Source organism: Oryx dammah, unplaced genomic scaffold (assembly GCF_014754425.2).
Source record: "Oryx dammah isolate SB20612 unplaced genomic scaffold, SCBI_Odam_1.1 HiC_scaffold_11210, whole genome shotgun sequence".
Taxonomy (NCBI): domain Eukaryota; kingdom Metazoa; phylum Chordata; class Mammalia; order Artiodactyla; family Bovidae; genus Oryx; species Oryx dammah.
This window is the reverse complement of record NW_024080603.1, coordinates 512,846-530,328: the sequence shown is the minus strand read 5'-3', so window position 1 is coordinate 530,328 and position 17,483 is coordinate 512,846. Positions and strand designations below refer to the sequence as shown.

General features: G+C 45.9%; 2 protein-coding genes across 3 annotated transcripts in view; both read left to right on the top strand.

The window, feature by feature from the left end:
* The window catches only part of LOC120860936 (high affinity cAMP-specific and IBMX-insensitive 3',5'-cyclic phosphodiesterase 8B), a 113,126-nt gene that overhangs the window by 44,615 nt on the left and 51,028 nt on the right, over positions 1-17,483 (top strand). The gene's annotated exons all lie outside the window — the stretch shown is intronic.
* On the top strand, positions 2,047-2,948 carry LOC120860939 (ataxin-3). 2 transcript variants are annotated; one of them, XM_040236650.1, is made up of 2 exons: positions 2,067-2,300; positions 2,454-2,948. In XM_040236650.1, exons 1-2 carry the CDS (start codon positions 2,067-2,069, stop codon positions 2,940-2,942), a joined length of 723 nt encoding a protein of 240 aa, XP_040092584.1. In that variant the 3' UTR covers positions 2,943-2,948. The 2 variants fall into 2 exon arrangements, with proteins under 2 accessions (XP_040092583.1, XP_040092584.1); XM_040236649.1 differs by having other exon boundaries at positions 2,047-2,948.

Genomic DNA, 17,483 nt, shown 5'->3' with positions numbered 1-17,483 from the left:
CACCTCCTCTTTTCTGAGGCTCGAAATAGAAATGTCTTTACTGCCATAAATTAGCTGCTGTTCTGAGAAGGGTGAAAACGCGGGGCTCAGATGTCCTGAGCCATTGACGTCACTTAATGGTGCTGCACTGGCCGGGAGGGACACTTTAGACTTTCTGATAACAAAGGATTTTTATATCTCTGGCCAGCCATGGTGTTTTTCCTCTTCATCAAAGGAGGCAGCAGTGAATAGTGATGGGTCTGTGACAGGAAGGCTCCCTGGGGGGTGGGAGCAGCCCGTCTACAGGCAGCTTCGGGAGCACTGCTTTCTGGGGTTTAGCCCTGACGTCAGAATCCCCCCATGGGTCTGCATTTTAACACAGGATGAAACTGGAAGCCAGGCTGCTGTCTGCTGGTGGTGCTTGACATCAGCAAAGATCTTTTTTTTTCCCTGGATCTTTCCTAGAAGCACAGCCCACCTAATAAGCATCTCCTGAAAAGATTCCCTTGTTCCTGTAGGTTTTTGCCAAAAGGCTGGAAATGCCGAGAGGTTTGTCTGCTGTCAACATCAGCTCCCCCAGCAGCACTCTCACACTTTCTCCCCAGATAAAGTATTAATATTAAACAGCTGTTCTGTCTGGTTCCAGGGACACAGTCTCTGCTCCAGAAGCCATGGGGTCCACAGACAGATAAACAGGACATGTTCCTAGAGCACAGCGTGGGGAGGTGTGAACCGGGTGCTGGAGAAGCACAAAACACAGGACCGACTGAGGCTGCCTAGGATTTTTTAGGTGTCCTCTAGGACAGAGGGCTACAAGCTACGGGCCAAACGTGGCCTGCTTTGTAAATAAAGTTTTATTGGCTCACAGCCTCACTCTTGGTTACATAGCACCTGTGGCTGCTTTTACTCAACAGCAGGGTCGAGCAGGTACAGTGGGGGCCGTGTGCCCAGCAAACCCTAAAATAAGTGCTCTCTGGCCCTTTACAGAAAAACATTGGCCTGCCTCATTTCTGAAAGGTGATTTTCTTTCTTGGATCTCCTACTTTCTGAGGTCAGGGACCATCTGCCAGTCCCCTGAAAGGCCCCCCTCCATGCCTGTGGGATTTCAGGGATCTGCAAAGCACAGTCCAGGGGTCAGACATGTATACTGGAAGGAGGCTTCCGGGATCCCAGCTTTACACCCGCTCTTCCTAAGCTGGCCTGGTCAAAGCAGAGGGGGTGTCAACATTGCCTCCCCCATAGTGCCTACCCCCAGCCCAGTTTCAGCGCAGCCCACATCCTCATTCCTGCAAGCCTTGGCCATTAGAATACGGGGAGCATCAGTCCGTTCAGTTGCTCAGTCATGTCCGACTCTTTGCGACCCCATGGACTGCAGCACACCAGGCCTCCCTGTCCATCACCAACTCCCAGAGTTTACCCAAATTCATGTCCATTGAGTCAGCGATGCCATCCAACCATCTCATCCTCTGTCATCCCCTTCTCCTCCCGCCTTCAATTTTTCCCAGCATCAGGGTCTTTTCCAGTGAGTCAGTTCTTCACATGAGGTGGCCAAAGTATTGGAGTTTCAGCTTCAGCATCAGTCCTTCCACTGAATATTCAAGATTGATCTCCTTTAGGATGGATTGGTTGGATCTCCTTTCAGTCCAAGGGACTCTCAAGAGTCTTCTCCAATGCCACAGTTCAAAAGCATCAATTCTTTGGTGCTCAGCTTTCTTTAGAATCCAACTCTCACATCCATACATGACTATTGGGAAAACCATAGCCTTGACTAGATGGACCTTAGTCGGCGAAGTAATGTCTCTGGCTTTTGAATATACTATCTAGGTTGCTCATAACTTTCCTTCCAAGGAGTAAGCGTCTTTTAATTTCATGGCTGCAGTCACATCTGCACTGATTTTGGAGCCCCCCAAAATTAAGTCTGTCACTGTTTCCACTGTTTCCCCATCTATTTGCTATGAAGTGATGGGACCAGATGCCATGATCTTAGTTTTCTGAATGCTGAGTTTTAAGCCAACTTTTTCACTCTCCTCTTTCACTTTCATCAAGAGGCTCTGTAGGCGGGGGCCGTTGGCTCCAGACAAATAAACATGGAGTCCATCTTCCACGAAAAACAAGAAGGCTCACTTTGTGCTCAACATTGCTTGAATAACCTACTACAAGGAGAATACTTCAGCCCTGTGGAATTATCTTCAATTGCACATCAGCTGGATGAGGAAGAGAGGATGAGAATGGCAGAAGGAGGAGTTACTAGTGAAGACTATCGCACATTTTTGCAGCAGCCTTCTGGAAATATGGATGACAGTGGCTTTTTCTCTATTCAAGTTATAAGCAATGCCTTGAAAGTTTGGGGTTTAGAACTAATCCTGTTTAACAGTCCAGAGTACCAGAGGCTCAGGATTGATCCCATAAATGAAAGATCATTTATATGCAACTATAAAGAACACTGGTTTACAGTTAGAAAATTAGGAAAACAGTGGTTCAACTTGAATTCTCTTTTGACGGGTCCAGAATTAATATCAGACACATACCTTGCACTTTTCTTGGCTCAGTTACAACAGGAAGGTTACTCTATATTTGTTGTTAAGGGTGATCTGCCAGATTGTGAAGCTGACCAACTTCTACAGATGATCAGGGTCCAACAGATGCATCGACCAAAACTTATTGGAGAAGAATTAGCACAACTTAAAGAACAGAGAGTCCAGAAAACAGATCTAGAACGTGTCTTAGAAGTAAATGATGGGACAGGAATGTTAGACGAGGATGAGGAGGACTTTCAGAGGGCTCTGGCACTAAGTTGCCAAGAAATTGACATGGACGATGAAGAGGCCGATCTCCGCAGGGCCATTCAGCTCAGTATGCAAGGTACTTCCAGAAATAGATGTCAAGATACCCCACAGACATCAGGTTCACATCCTACTTCAGAAGAGCTACGGAAGAGAAGAGAAGCCTACTTTGAAAAGTAAAGTAGTTGGGACCATATTAAAAAAAAAAAAAAAAGAGGCTCTGTAGTTGTTCTTCGCTTTCTGCCATAAGGGTGGTGTCATCTGCATATCTGAGGTTATTGATATTTCTACCAGCAATTTTGATACCAGCTTGTGCTTCATCTCGTCCAGCGTTTCTCATGATATACTCTGCATATATGTTAAATAAGCAGGGTGACAATATACAGCCTTGACATACTCCTTTCCTAATTAGGAGCCAGTCTGTTGTTCCATGTCCGGTTCTAACTGTTACTTCTTGACCTGCATACAGATTTCTCAGGAGGCAGGTCAGGTGGTCTGATAGTCCCATCTCTTTCAGAATTTTCCACTGTTTGTTGTGATCCACACAGTCAAAGGCTTTGGCATAGTTAATGAGGCAGAAGTAGATGTTTTTCTGGAACTCTCTTGCTTTTTTGATGATACAATGGATGTTGGCAATTTGATCTCTGGTTCCTCTTTTCTAAATACAGCTTGATCATCTGGAAGTTCACGGTTCACGTATTGCTAAAACCTGGCTTGGTGAATTTTGAGCATTACTTTAGTAGCATATGAGATGAGTGCAATTATACAGTAGTTTAAGCATTCTTTGGCTTTGCCTTTCTTTGGGATTAGAATGAAAACTGACCTTTTCCAGTCGTGCTGAGTTTTGCAAATTTGCTGGCATATTTTAGGATTTGAAATAGCTCAACTGGAATTCTATCACCTCCACTAGCTTTGTTCGTAGTGATGCTTTCTAAGGCCCACTTGACTTTGCATTGCAGGATGTCTGGCTCTAGGTGAGTGATCACACCATCCTGATTATCTGGGTTGTGAAGATCTTTTTTGTGTAGTTCTTCTGTGTATTCTTGCTGGGGAGCATAGTGCTCTCAAACACCAGGCATCCGTAGCAGGCTTGGAGCCCTGGGACGAGTGCGGGGCTGCAGCTGCTGAGGTCTGTCAGACTGCATCACCTATCCCTGTTTTCATGGAGGAGGGGGACACGCAGCCATAGCAAAGCCTCTGGGAGAGGCACGTGTCTCATGTCCAGTAAGAGGAAGTGGTTTTGTTGTGAAGTCAGAAAGCACAGCCCACCCAATGAGCAGCTCCCAAAAAGACTCCATTGTTCCCCGGGTATAGCAGGAGAAAATCATGGCCGGCCTCAGAGGAGATGGTCTGCTTTCTGACTAATTAACATTACAGGACATAGGCTGGTTGCGAGCAGCCTGAGACCAATTTGACCTGGACTTTGCACAGGGCTTTCCAGAGCTAGATGAGAGAAGTTCCTGCCTTTGGAATTTCACTGAGCACCTCCTCACCCTCATGACAGGAAGGTTGTTTCAGCCCTGGAAAATAGGAAGGACATAATCTCTGAATGCAGGAGAGCTATTTAATGTGGATCCATTTGGCTTAGTGGAATCTTTGTTTCTATCAGTGAAAACGGATGCAGTCATCATCACAGACTAACATCAGTATGGGGACAGGCATTTGGAAGTGCCTGCTTTAAAAGCACTTTCACACACGTGACCTACTTTGGGGATAGTAGAGGCAGAAATAGGGACTGAATTGGCCAAGTTTGCAGTTATGAAACCTTGCTTTGAGACAAGCTTTTCAGGGTTCATGCTACCATGCCATTGTATACAAGAGACTTGAGTATCTGTGGATTTTGATATCCATGGGGGTGGAGGACGACTGGGGGGTGGGTCCCATGGATGCCAAGGGACGACTGTATTTTGTTTTATAGTAAACTATTTAACCTTGAAATTGTTGTAAAGATTAGGGGAGGATAGAACTTTGCTGTAGTAAAAATGCATAATACTAAGCCTGTCATAATGGCCTAAAACAAGATACATAGGATGTGGAGTGCCAGGGAGTGAGAAAAAGGAGTGGAACAGATCTTCAGTTTTGTAAAGACTTTGAGTGAGGAAGGAGAAATGCAGCCCTGAAGGCAGAAGCAGTGGAAAGTTTTAAGGTATCATACTAGGCTCAACATGGGAAAGAATTAGAATTGAAAATATTAGAATGGAAGTGGAATTGGTAGCCTTTGTGGGTAGTGCGTTCACTCCCATGGGAGGTAATCAAATAGAAGTACACTGAGCCTTCAGTGGGAAAAGCTGTCTAGGAAGGTCATGCATTGGCCAGAGGTTAGACTAGAGCAGTGGTTCTCTAAATGTGGTTCCCAGGAGCAGTCGTGGCCCCAGGAATTTGTCAGACTGACACAGCTCAACTGCAGGATCAGAAATTCAGCGGGTGGGCCCGGGCAGCCTGTTCGTTTGTTTGTGGCTCTGCCGGCTCTTCTTTACTGCGTGTGGGCTTTCTCTAGTTGTGGTGAGTGAGGGCTGCCCTCTCTAGTTGCAGTGTGTGGACTTTCCCGCGGTGTCTTCTCTTGTTGAGGAGCACAGGTTCTAGGCGTGCGGCCTTCAGTGCTTATGGCATCTGGGCTTCATTCTCCTGTAGCACGTGGGATCCTCCTGGTCCAGGGATCGGAAGCCGTGTTCCCGGTACTGGCAGGCAGATTCTTACCCGCTGGATCACCAGGGAAGCCCCTGCCAACCTGTTCTAATCAACCTTCTAATCAACCTGAAGTTTAAGTGCTACTGGCTAAGAGGAATGGTTCAAGATTCTGTTATGTGAACTCCAATCACAGGTTGATGAGCAGAGGCTGTTCTGGATTTGATAGAGTCAGGAGCTGGTTTTCACTTCTGGCCCTCCAGCTGTCCCCTCCTGAGCTTGAGGCCCCTGACCCAGGTGGCTCAGAATCCTGTGTGGCAGACGACCCCCAGCATGCTCTGTGTTTGCCCAGCTTATGCCTGCCGGTCCCAGACTGAAGTGCAATTCCTCCAGTGGTAACGTTCTCCAAGTGTGAACCATTGTGAACCATTATGAGATTCCAGGAACTTCGTATGAAAAAGAACATAGATTAGCTCATTAAAGATATCTCAGTCGCATGTTGATTCCATGTTGAAATGATAACATCTTGCACATACTGTGCTTAAAATACTAAACTAATTTCACCTGTTTATTTTTTAGTGCAGCTACTAGAAAACGTAAAATTATATATGTGACCTGCATGTGAGGCTCTCCCAGTATTTCTGTTGGAGGTCTGGCCCTCCTCTCCCCTGCTGAATCGTACCCCAGAGCTAGCTCCCCGCGCCCTCTCACAGGCGATAGAGGGGCCCATGTGGCTGTGCACACAGTCCAGCCCCTGCCAGAGTCAGCGCAGACTCACTGAGCCTCCCAGGAATGCTTTCCCGGGACGTGACGGGTGCTGAAGCAGACTTCCAGACTTTTGTTTGGGATGATGTAAAGGTCACCTTTCGTTCGTTCTCAAACTGCCGCAGAAATCTAGCTGTCACTTTCCAAAGCTGTAGGGTAGACAGTGGGGAGCAAGGGGCCCCCCCTTCCCCCAACCCCCTCCCCCGATGGGCCTGGAGTTCCCACCCTCAGGTCGGCTTCTCTGGGTGTGCCTCGCCTCTTGCTGCCCTGACCTCTAGTCTCCCCACATCCTGCCCCTCCAGGCACGTGGCCCGGCTGAGAGATGTCTCATGATTCGGGTGCTTACCCCCAGCGTGCTCGAAACAGGCTTAATGCTCAGACAGCCTCACCCGCCTTCTCTGCAAGACCGGAAGAGTGTGGCGGGTGCAGGGACCCAGGAGGGAAAGACGGGAAGAATCACTTGTTCGTTTCTAGTCACTGCTGATCTCCGGTGATAAAACACATTTTCAGTGCATCCTCAATCCCCCCTACTTGAGGTGTGTCGCATGGGGATTTTTTGTTTTCTATTTCCTGTGTTAACATAGAAAATGTATCCATGGAAACAAGGTGGGGAGAATTTTTTCCGTCGCCTTAGTGCCTTTATTACTGATGCCTCTTTGTATTTATAACACCATTCTACTTCTGCACCCTAAAAATACATTCTTCAAGTTTCTGCTCTGTCGAGGACCTCAGCATCCAACTAATTCTACTTGGATTTTATTAGTGTGTTGATGTTATCCTCACTTTCTATACTGTTGCCTTTGGTGGCAAATATATCCAAGATGCACTTCTCCTGCCCATAAGAACACAGAATCACCGAGTCGTTGGGAAGGTCGTCCGGCCCATTTCTCTCCCCCAGATATGTAATATGTCCTCTTTGAGTGCGTATTGTCTGGGTTGTCTGAGTCACCCATTTTTGAATGACGCAGACCCTTTGCAGCTTCCTTCAACCCAGGTTCTCTCCCCTCCAAGAACCTTCCTGAACCTGCCTGTCTCCTCTGTCCCCACGGTGAGGGTGATGGTGAATCTGTGTTTCTGTATCATCCGTATGCTTTGGGTCAATTCTCACCCTGGGCCACTGTGCGTGCCCAGTAGATATCAGGGAAGTATTTTGAAAGCTAACTTTCACTCCCTAGTACAGTACCATTCAGAAGGCATAGGAAATCAAAGGGACAGCCTTGTCTAGTCCCAAGTTATTATGGCATGCAGAGTTTTGATCTGTACACATATCACACGCTGCTACGAAGAATATCTGCTGTGTTTTCCCATGGCGCGCATCCAAGGGTGACTTCTTAAGGGGAAGTGAGAGAAGGACACTGCCGCTGAGGACACAGCTCGAGTTGTCCCTGAACGTGGCTGCTCACGTTTAGAGATGTCCTTTATGTCATCAGTGCCTCACCACACTACCGCGTCTGTACAGATGCCCTTGACTCACAGTGGGTGCCCCAAATGTTTGTCGATAGATTTGGTAAAGCCACTAAATAAACAAAATTTTTCCATTTAGCTTTAGTACATATTTACGTGGAGCTATTTAAATAAAGGCCTCTGGTGTTGCAAAACCACAGCTTTTCCTGAGAAACCACATTGGAGCAGCCAAAACCCTGAGCAGAGAGGGGTGCGCATCTGTGGGGTGTCTGAGGGTAAGACAGCCCTGAGCTCCCAACAGGGAACAGGCCAGGGTGCTGAGGATGCAGCCGTGGGTCATGTGTGTGGGAAAGCTTTGGCTCGCAGGAGAGAGAGGGGGCCTTAGGCCTGGCACTGGGCACAGCGAGCTTCATGAGACCCCAGAGGCTGAAGCGGAGAGAGTCATCTGGCTGACAAGGGGGAGGAGTGACCGAGAATATTCTGGGCACGTGTACCTGCGCTGAGCACCGTGGGAAAGGAGGCTGCCTCGTTTCAGGTAGACGCAGGCGCTCCGTCCCTTGTGGGCAGCAGGGCAGCAGGCCCGGGGCTGTCTGCCCTCCACTGGAATGGGGCACCTCTGCCCTGGCTGCTCCTTATCCAGTTCTCTCTTCCACTGCTGCTGCTGCTGCTGCTAAGTTGCGTCAGTCGTGTCCGACTCTGTGCGACCCCATAGATGGAAGCCCACCAGGCTCCCCCGTCCCTGGGATTCTCCAGGCAAGAACACTGGAGTGGGTTGCCATTTCCTTCTCCACAGCAGGAGGTATTTATGGGTCTTCCCAGGTGGCGCCAGTGGTCAAAAAACCCACTTGCCAGTGCAGGAGAGATAAGCGACTGGGGTTTGATCCCTGGGTGGGGAAGATCCCCTCGAGGAGGGCAGAGCAGCCCACTCCAGTGTTCTTGCCTGGAGAGCCCCGTGGACAGAGGAGCCTGGCGGGCTGCAGGCCACGGGGTCGCACAGAGTCAGACGCGACTGAGTGACTTAGCACGAGCAGGCTACCCTGTGGTGGGGACAGCCAGGAGGCAGAGGATGGGAAAAACAGAGGGGGAGGAGTTCCTAAGGCCAAGCCGGGAATCTGGTTTCCCTCTGTGTGAGAGCCCACGCCCACTCACCTGTAACAGCCCGCCCCGTCCTGTGGGGCCTCAGTTCAGTTCAGTTCAGTTGCTCAGTCATGTCTGACTCTTTGCGACCCCATGAATCGCAGCCCGCCAGGCCTCCCTGTCCATCACTAACTCCCGGAGTTCACTGAGACTCACGTCCATCGAGTCCGTGATGCCATCCAGCCATCTCATCCTCTGTCGTCCCCTTCTCCTCCTGCCCCCAATCCCTCCCAGCATCAAAGTCTTTTCCAGTGAGTCAACTCTTCACATGAGGTAGCCAAAGTACTGGAGTTTCAGCTTTAGCATCATTCCTTCCAAAGAACACCCAGGGCTGATCTCCTTCAGAATGGACTGGTTGGATCTCCTTGCAGTCCAAGGGACTCTCAAGAGTCTTCTCCAACACCACAGTTCAAAAGCATCAATTCTTCAGCACTCAGCCTTCTTCACAGTCCAACTCTCACATCCATACATGACCACTGGAAAAACCATAGCCTTGACTAGACGGACCTTAGTCGGTAAAGTAATGTCTCTGCTTTTGAATATGCTATCTAGGTTGATCATAACTTTTCTTCCAAGGAGTAAGCATCTTTTAATTTCATGGCTGCAGTCACCATCTGCAGTGATTTTGGAGCCCAGAAAAATAAAGTCTGACACTGTTTCCACTGTTTCCCCATCTATTTCCCATGAAGTGATGGGACCAGATGCCATGATCTTCGTTTTCTGAATGTTGTGCTTTAAGCCAACTTTTTCACTCTCCTCTTTCACTTTCATCAGGAGGCTTTTTAGTTCCTCTTCACTTTCTGCCATAAGGGTGGTGTCATCTGCATATCTGAGGTTATTGATATTTCTCCTGGCAATCTTGATTCCAGTTTGTGTTTCTTCCAGTCCAGTGTTCTCATGATGTACTCTGCATAGAAGTTAAATAAGCAGGGTGACAATATACAGCCTTGACGTACTCCTTTTCCTATTTGGAACCAGTCTGTTGTTCCATGTCCAGTTCTAACTGTTGCTTCCTGACCTGCATACAGATTTCTCAAGAGGCAGGTCAGGTGATCTGGTATTCCCATCTCTTTCAGAATTTTCCAGTTTCTTGTGATCCACACAGTCAAAGGCTTTGGCATAGTCAATACCGAGGCCTAAACAGGAAGACAGATTCGTCTGGCTTAAGGAAAGTAAGATACCCTTGCCTAGAGGTTTGCTGATGAATGGCAAACTGACATAGCTGAGCTATTTCTTAAACATTGATGTTGCCTCTTGATCTCTGACACATTTAAGACAACTAGGATTGAAAGAGGAAAGTCTCTGTTGGTCTTTGAGAAGAAGGGCTTTCCTTTCAAAGTCTAGCTAAAATTCCCAAGGCTGCCTTTTTGGATGATTGGTGTCATTCACACTAATGATAGAAGTATATTATCTAAGTGAGCAATATCTGCTCACTGTGGAGACTTAAAATCATTCAGCACAAGAGGTTTTTGCATTACCTTAGACCTGACTTCACTCTAGGACACGACTGAGCGACTGAACTGAACTGAGACCTGATTTAGGTTCAAGTTTTACTTAACCTGTTTTTATGCAATTTATGAGTATTAGCAATTGATAGGAAATTATTCTTTTTCCAGAGCAACAGTTGGTGGTTGCCTCCTCTGAAGGAATTAATTCACTTTACACTGAGAACTTTTCATTCGGGGACGTGTGCTCAGCCTAAGCAGGGCATTCATTCCTGTGTTCCGTAAGCAGCAACGGCCTTCCAGCACTGTGGCCTGTAGAAGAGACAGGATGGGTGAGAATTCAGTCACCACGTTCTACCCCGTATCTGCTGAAATCCTTGGCTTAGCTCACGGGACCACCCCTTCCACTCAGGCCCACCACCCCCAACCTGGGAATCAACTTCAGAGCACCTTCACTTTCCTCCTCTCCCTGCATTCGTGAAGCCACAAGTTCTGAAGGTGGTGTCTTCCTCGCAGCTCTCGGTGTCTCGCCCCCTTCTACCCCGCGGCCCCACTCATCCCATCCCATGGCGGCCTCTGGCTGTCTTGCAGGAGTGGCCTGGCTGCTCTCTGTCTCCACTTAGCGGTGTGCAGGGACCGCCTCATACAGGCTCATGAGAGCTGACCGTTTAATTTTCTGAAGTTCTGTGAGCCATTATTAAAATTAAATTATAGAATCACGATGTTAAATAAATTTTTAAAACAGGTAATAAGTACTCAAAAATCTACAACTTATTGGGTGTTACTACATTTTACTATTGTCTGTGGTCTTGAGGTTACTTACATTTCTTTTACCTTCATGGGGGAAGTACAATAGAAAGTGGCTCACATCTCCCCAACCCATGTTCAGTGACATCATGTTGGTAGCCTCAAACAGCAATGGTGGGAATATTTTTAGACTAAGGAAATCAGTGAATGCTATAAATCAGGACTTTAAAAAAAAGAAAAAGCACAGTTTGTTATTTTAAGTGTTCAAACAGAGAGCTCCCCCTCCCTCCAAAGAATGTTTTAATTTGTATTTAAGTATTTGCTAACTACTCACATCTTAAAAATCTTTCTACAGGATCATATGCCCTTGGGAAATTCTGAACAGAGAAACTCACTGCAGGAAAAATGCTCAGGAAAGACACGGTTCATATGGATAAAAATATAAAAACTTTACATATATGACTTAGTGTAGATCACAGTTTTATCTGCATTGGCTCAGATTTTTTAAAACTGAGACATTACTGATAAATAACACTGTATTAGTTTTAAGTGAACAGTATAATGATTTGATAGACATATATTGCAAAATTATCAACACAGTAAGTTAACATCATCACCACCCAGTTAGAAATTTTTTTCTTTTGATGAGAAAATTTAATACTCTCTTAGCAAATTTCAAATACACAATACAGTATTATTAATGTATGCTATACATGTATCCCCAGAACTTGCTTACCCCATAACTAAAAGCTGGTATCTTTGGATCGCCTTCACTCATTTCACCCACCTCTCAACCCCCCACCTCTGGCAACCACCAGTCTGGTCTCTGCAACTATGAGATCAGGCTTTTTGTTTTTAGATCCCACATATAAGAGATGTCATAGTATTTGTCCTCCTCTGAATTATTTCACCTATCATAATGCTTCAAGGTCCAGTTATTGCAAATGGCAGAATTTCCTTCTTTATTATAGCTGAGTAATATTCCATTGTATATATAAATGCAGGAGATCCTGGTTTGATTCCTGGATCGGGAAGATCCCCTGGAGAAGGGATAGACTACCCACTCTAGCATTCTTGGGCTTCCCTGGATTGTCTGTATTAATTCCCAGATTTTCTTTATTCGTTCATTCATTAGGGGACACAGAGGTTGCTTCCACGTCTTGCCTGTTGTAAGTAATGCCGCAGTGAACATGAAGGTGCAGGTATCTCTGCAAGACAGTGATTTTGTTTCCTCAGAATAAATACCCTGAAGTGGGATTCTGGATTATATGATACTTTCATTTTTGCTATCTTGAGGAATCTTCATACTGCTCTCCAAAGTGATTGGACCAATTTGCATTCTCACCAACAGCGCACAAGGGTTCCCTTTCCTCTATATCCCTGCCAACACTTGCTATTTCTTATCTTTTCTGATAATAGCCATTCTAACAGATATGAGTTGATATCTTGTTGTGGCTTTGATTTGCATTTACCTAACGATTAGTGTTATCGAGCACCTATTTGTGTACCTGTTGGCCATCTGTATATCTTTTTTACAAAAATATCTAGAGAGATCCTCTGCCCATTTTTTAATTGGATGATTATTTTTTGCTATTAAGTTCTATGTGTTCTTTATTTTGTATATTAGCCCTTTATCAGATATTCAGTGTTCTCTCCCATACTGTAGGCTGCCTTTTTATCTGGTTGATGGTTTCCTTTGCTGTGCAGGAGCTTTTCGTGTGACGCAGTCCATCTTGACTATTTATGCTTCTGTTGCTTTTGCTTTGGTGTCAGACTATCCCCAAGGCCAGTGTTAAGGAGCCTACTTCCTATGTTTTCTTCTAGGAGTTTCATGCCTTCAGGACTTAAATTCAAGTCCTCAATCCATTCCAAGTTTATTTTTTGTGGAACGTAAAATAGTGGTCAGTTTTTATTCTTTCGGATGTTGTTGTTCAGCATCCTTTTATCTTACGTATTTATTAGCAAATTATTTTAGTTATAGTTATTTTTATTACTTTTGTCTTTTGACAATCTATCACCTTTACAACATTAGATTGTTTTTTGTATATTACTCTCAACAGTGAGATTTATACTTTGTGTTCCTACTAATTAGTTCTCCTAATTAGTTTCACCTTAAAGACTGTCTTTAACATTTCTTCTAGGGCCAGTTTGTGCTGTGCTGTGCTTAGTCATTCAGTTGTGTGTGACTCTTTGCAACCCCAAGGACTGTAGCCCACCAGGCACCTCTGTCTGTGAGGATTCTCCAGGCAAGAATACTGAATGGGTTGCCCTGCCCTCTTCCAGCAAATCTACCCAACCCATGTCTTTGCAACCCAGGATCGAACCCAGGTCTCCCACATTGCAGGTGGATTCTTTACCATCTGAGCCATCTGGGAAGCCTAAGAATACTGGATGGGTAGCCTATCCCTTCTCCAGGGGATCTTCCCAACCCAGGAATCAAACCAGGGTCTCCTGCATTGCAGACAGGTTCTTTACCAGCTGAGCTACCAGGGAAGCCCAGGGCCGGTCTAGTTGTTACGAGCTCCTTCAGTGTTTCCTTATGTGTAAAACTCTTTATCTCCTTCAGTTCTGAAGAATTCTGGTTGACAGTTTTTGTTTTGTTTTGCTTTGGTTTGTTTTTTTCAGCACTCTGAATATATCACGCCATTCTTTTTTGGCCTGCAAAGTTTCTGCTGAAAAATATGCTCACGGTCGTATAGAAGTTACCTTGTGCATAACATTGTTTTTTTTCTTGCTGCTTTTAAGATTGAGCCCTTGTCTTTGACTTTTGAGGATTTAATTATAATGTGTGTTGGTGTGGGTCTGTTTGGATTCATCTTATTTGAAACCTTTGCAGCTTCATGAATCTGGATTACTGTTTCCTTCCCTAGGTTAGTGAAGTTTTCAGCCATTATTTCTTAACTAAGCTTTCTATCCCTTTCTCTCTTCTCTTCCTGGAATTCCTGTAATGCAAATATTGGTTGTGCCCTTCACTCCTTTTCATGCCTTTTTTCTTTTTGCTGCTTGGAGTGGGCCCATTACCCTGTCTTTTGCATTCACTGATCCTTTCTTCTGCTTGATCTAGTCTGCCGTTGAAACTCCTCTTTTGGAGTTTTCACTGCAGTTATTATATTGTTCAGCTCTGGGATTTATGCTTCGTACTTATTTATATTCTTTCTTTATTGAAATTCTCGCTTTGTTCAGGCATTGTTTTCCTGACCTCAGTAAACACATTTATGACTGTTATTTTGAAATCTTCATTAGGTTAATTACTTATCTCTACTTAATTAAGGCCTTTTTCTGAGGTTTTTTATCTTGTACTTTCATTTGGAACATGTTTCTCTGTGTCTTCATTTTAATGATTCTCCGTATTGGTTTCTATGTGTTAGAAAAAACAGCTTGATAAAACTTAATGCTCTACCCTGCCCAAACTCTTGGTTGGCCCTCATGCCTGTGTGATTGTCTGGGCAGCCTGCTTTGAGTTAGTGGTTTCTAGAGTTGAAGGTGTGCCAAGACCTGTCAGTGTCTCAATGGAGAGGATCTAGTCAGAACCAGATGGAGGCTGATTGGAAACGGGACCCTCAGGCAGCAGCTCTTTAAGTTGGAGATGGAAATGGCAAGCCACTCCAGTACTCTTGCCTGGAGAATCCCTTGGACAGAGGAGCCTGGCGGGCCACAGCTCATGGGGTCACGAAGAGTTGGACACGACTGAATGGCTAAATCACCATCGCTCTTACAGGTGAGACTGGGCGTTTCTCTGTGCTGCCTCTGTGCTGTGCCCTTGGGGGACTGCCTGTTAAGAACTATTTTTCCATTGTTGCAGTCCTGTGGAACCTCTGAAAGAGCCCTGCTGGCTACCAGAGCCAGGCAATCAAGGGGTGTCTCCTGGCTGGCAGCCACAAAAACCAAGGTGCCGTGTATGTGCACAAGCTCCTTTCCAGGAGATTGTTGCTGGTGTTCAGTCGCTCAGTCGTGTCCAACCCTTTGAGACCCCATGGGCTGCAGGACGCCAGGCTTCCCTGTTCTTCACCACCTCCTGGAGTTTGCTCAAACTCAAGTCCATTGAGTCAGTGATGCCAGCCAACCATCTCATCCTCTGTCACCCTCTTCTCTTGCCTTCAGCCTTTATCAGCATCAGAGTCTTTTCCTATGAGTTGGCTCTTCACTTCAGGTGGCCAAAGTATTGGAGCTTCAATATCAGTTCTTCCAATGAGTATTCAGGACTGATTTCCTTTAGTATTGACTGGTTTGATCTCCTTGCAGTCCAAGGGACTCTCAAGAGTCTTCCTCCACACCCCGGTTCAAAAGCATCAATTCTTCGGCTCTCAGCCTTTTTTATGGTCCAACTCGCACATACGTATGTGACTATTGGAAAATCCATAGCTTTGACTAGATGGACCTTTGTCAGAAAAGTGATGTTTCTGCTTTTTAATATGCTGTCTAGGTTTGTCATAGCTTTCTTTCCAAGGACCAGTCATCTTTTAACTTCAGGAAGATGCTGGCAGCATGAAGCAGAGGGAGAGTGCAAAAATGGCCTCTGCCGGCCTCCCAGTCCCTGGATAGTATTGCAGTTGGTCCCAAGATGTATGTTAAATTTGAAGCCTGCCCTTTAGATCAAAGCTTCAAGATAAAGAAATAGACCACTTACACAGAAAGTCTGAGTGAATGTCTGTTTGCTGTCTGCTCTGGGCCCTGGGGTTTAGCCATGATGAGTTCACATGGGCCCTTTGAGAACCATTAGTTTCCCATAGCACTGTTGGCTTTCAAAGCTAGACGTTTGGGGTCCCATATCTCAGGAGGGAGTGGCCAGCTGTGGCATCCAAACTCTTTGCTTCTCAGGAGAAGCTGGGGGCTTCCACATGATTCTGTGTTGCTGTGCTGGGAGTAGGGTTTGTGATAAGATGGTTGCCCAGCCTCTCTCCACAGCTTCAGTGTGCAGTTTTTCTCATTCGCTTGTGTAGGAGTTGCTCAGCTCGTTTCCAGATTTTTTCCAGGGGGAATTGTCCCCTATGTGGTTGTAGATTCAGTGTGTCCATGAGTTGAAGACCCTCCTATGTCACCATCTTGAACCTAAAAATTTCCAGGATTTATTTTGTGGTTGATTTTCTAGATTTAAGAAAGTGGTGGAGAGAATGTTAATCATGCAGATTAAATTTAAATAGGCATCAAGTCTGTAGCAGTTTCATTGTGAATAGTGCAAAAAATTAAAGAAAGATATCCCTCCAGTATTCGAAAATTATGTGAATCAACAAAGAAGTCTCTCGCATCGTTGATGAGGAAGTGGGGTTCTGTGCAGCTGGTGTCTTGCTTCCATCTTACTGCTCACTGCACATCAAAGTATCAGCTCATGTTCGGGTTGAAAATCCACGCATTAATCAGTTGCAACCATACTTAGGCCACTCAGACAAGAGCTCAGAGAAAAATCAACAAAAGTATTTTGTGAGAATCAGTTGACTATAGGGAATTTATGGTAAAGGGTATTTTATATTCTAGTATTATTTGGAAACTCTGTGCTACACATCTTTTTAGAAAGTTGGCATTTTTTTCCCTTAAAGGACCAGGTGGTAAATATTTTAGATCCTACAGTCTCAGTTGCCTCTGCCCATCACAACTCTGCTCTTATGGTAGGAAAGCAGCCATAGGTGATGTGTAAGTGAGTGGTCAAGGCTTTGCTATAATATTATATCTACAAAACCAGATGGCTGGCCCCGGGCCATACTTTTCTTTTGTCTGCTCTCCATCAGTAGAAGGTGTGATAAAGGTGGCTATGGATATGTATGCATTTTTCAGCCAGTTGTTAAGTCTTCACCCACACACATAGATCATCATCCCATCCAGTCCATAGTCCTCATTCTAAAGTGTCCCCAGTGGCTCCTCATGGTCTGAAAAGCAATCATCAGGCATCTTTCTGGAGCAAACAAAGTCCTCTGTGCTCCTGCTCCCCACCACTTTCACTGCACTTTGTTCCAGCCACACCAGGCTCTACTAGTTCCCTAAACACACCAGCTTTTTCACATGTCTGGGCATTACTCCTACGCACCCCCCTCCCCCCCACCTACTCTTCCTTCCTCCTGGGGGACTCTTGCTTGCCTGACCCAGGTCAGGTTTTCCCCCTGTGCTGTTTGCCTGGCCACCCTCTCCTCCTCTCTCCTACTGAGTGCATTTAGCTCTTCTGAACCCTCTGCCCCGGTGGACCAGAACGGCCACCCACTCTGCCAGTCTATCCTGTAGATTTGCAGGCTGCAGCCCATGGGGTCACAAAGAGCTGGACACAACTGAGCAGCTAATACTTTGGCTTCCCTTTTCACACTAGACCCTGCTCATGTCCCAGCATCCTGCCTCCCCGTTTCCTGCTGATGCTACTGAACTCACTCAATACATTCTTTGTGGATAATTTCATTTTTAATTAACTAATTTGGCTGCATCAGGTCATAGCTGCAGCATGTGGGACCTCTGCTGTGTCGCGCAGGCTCTTTCACTGTGGCGCGCAGCCTCTGGTGCGAGGCTTCCATAGTTGCAGCATCCGGGCGTAGCTGCTCCACAGCGTGTGGGATCTCAGGTCCCTGACCAGGGCTGGAACCTGTATTCCCTATGTCGCAAGGTAAATTCTTAACCACTG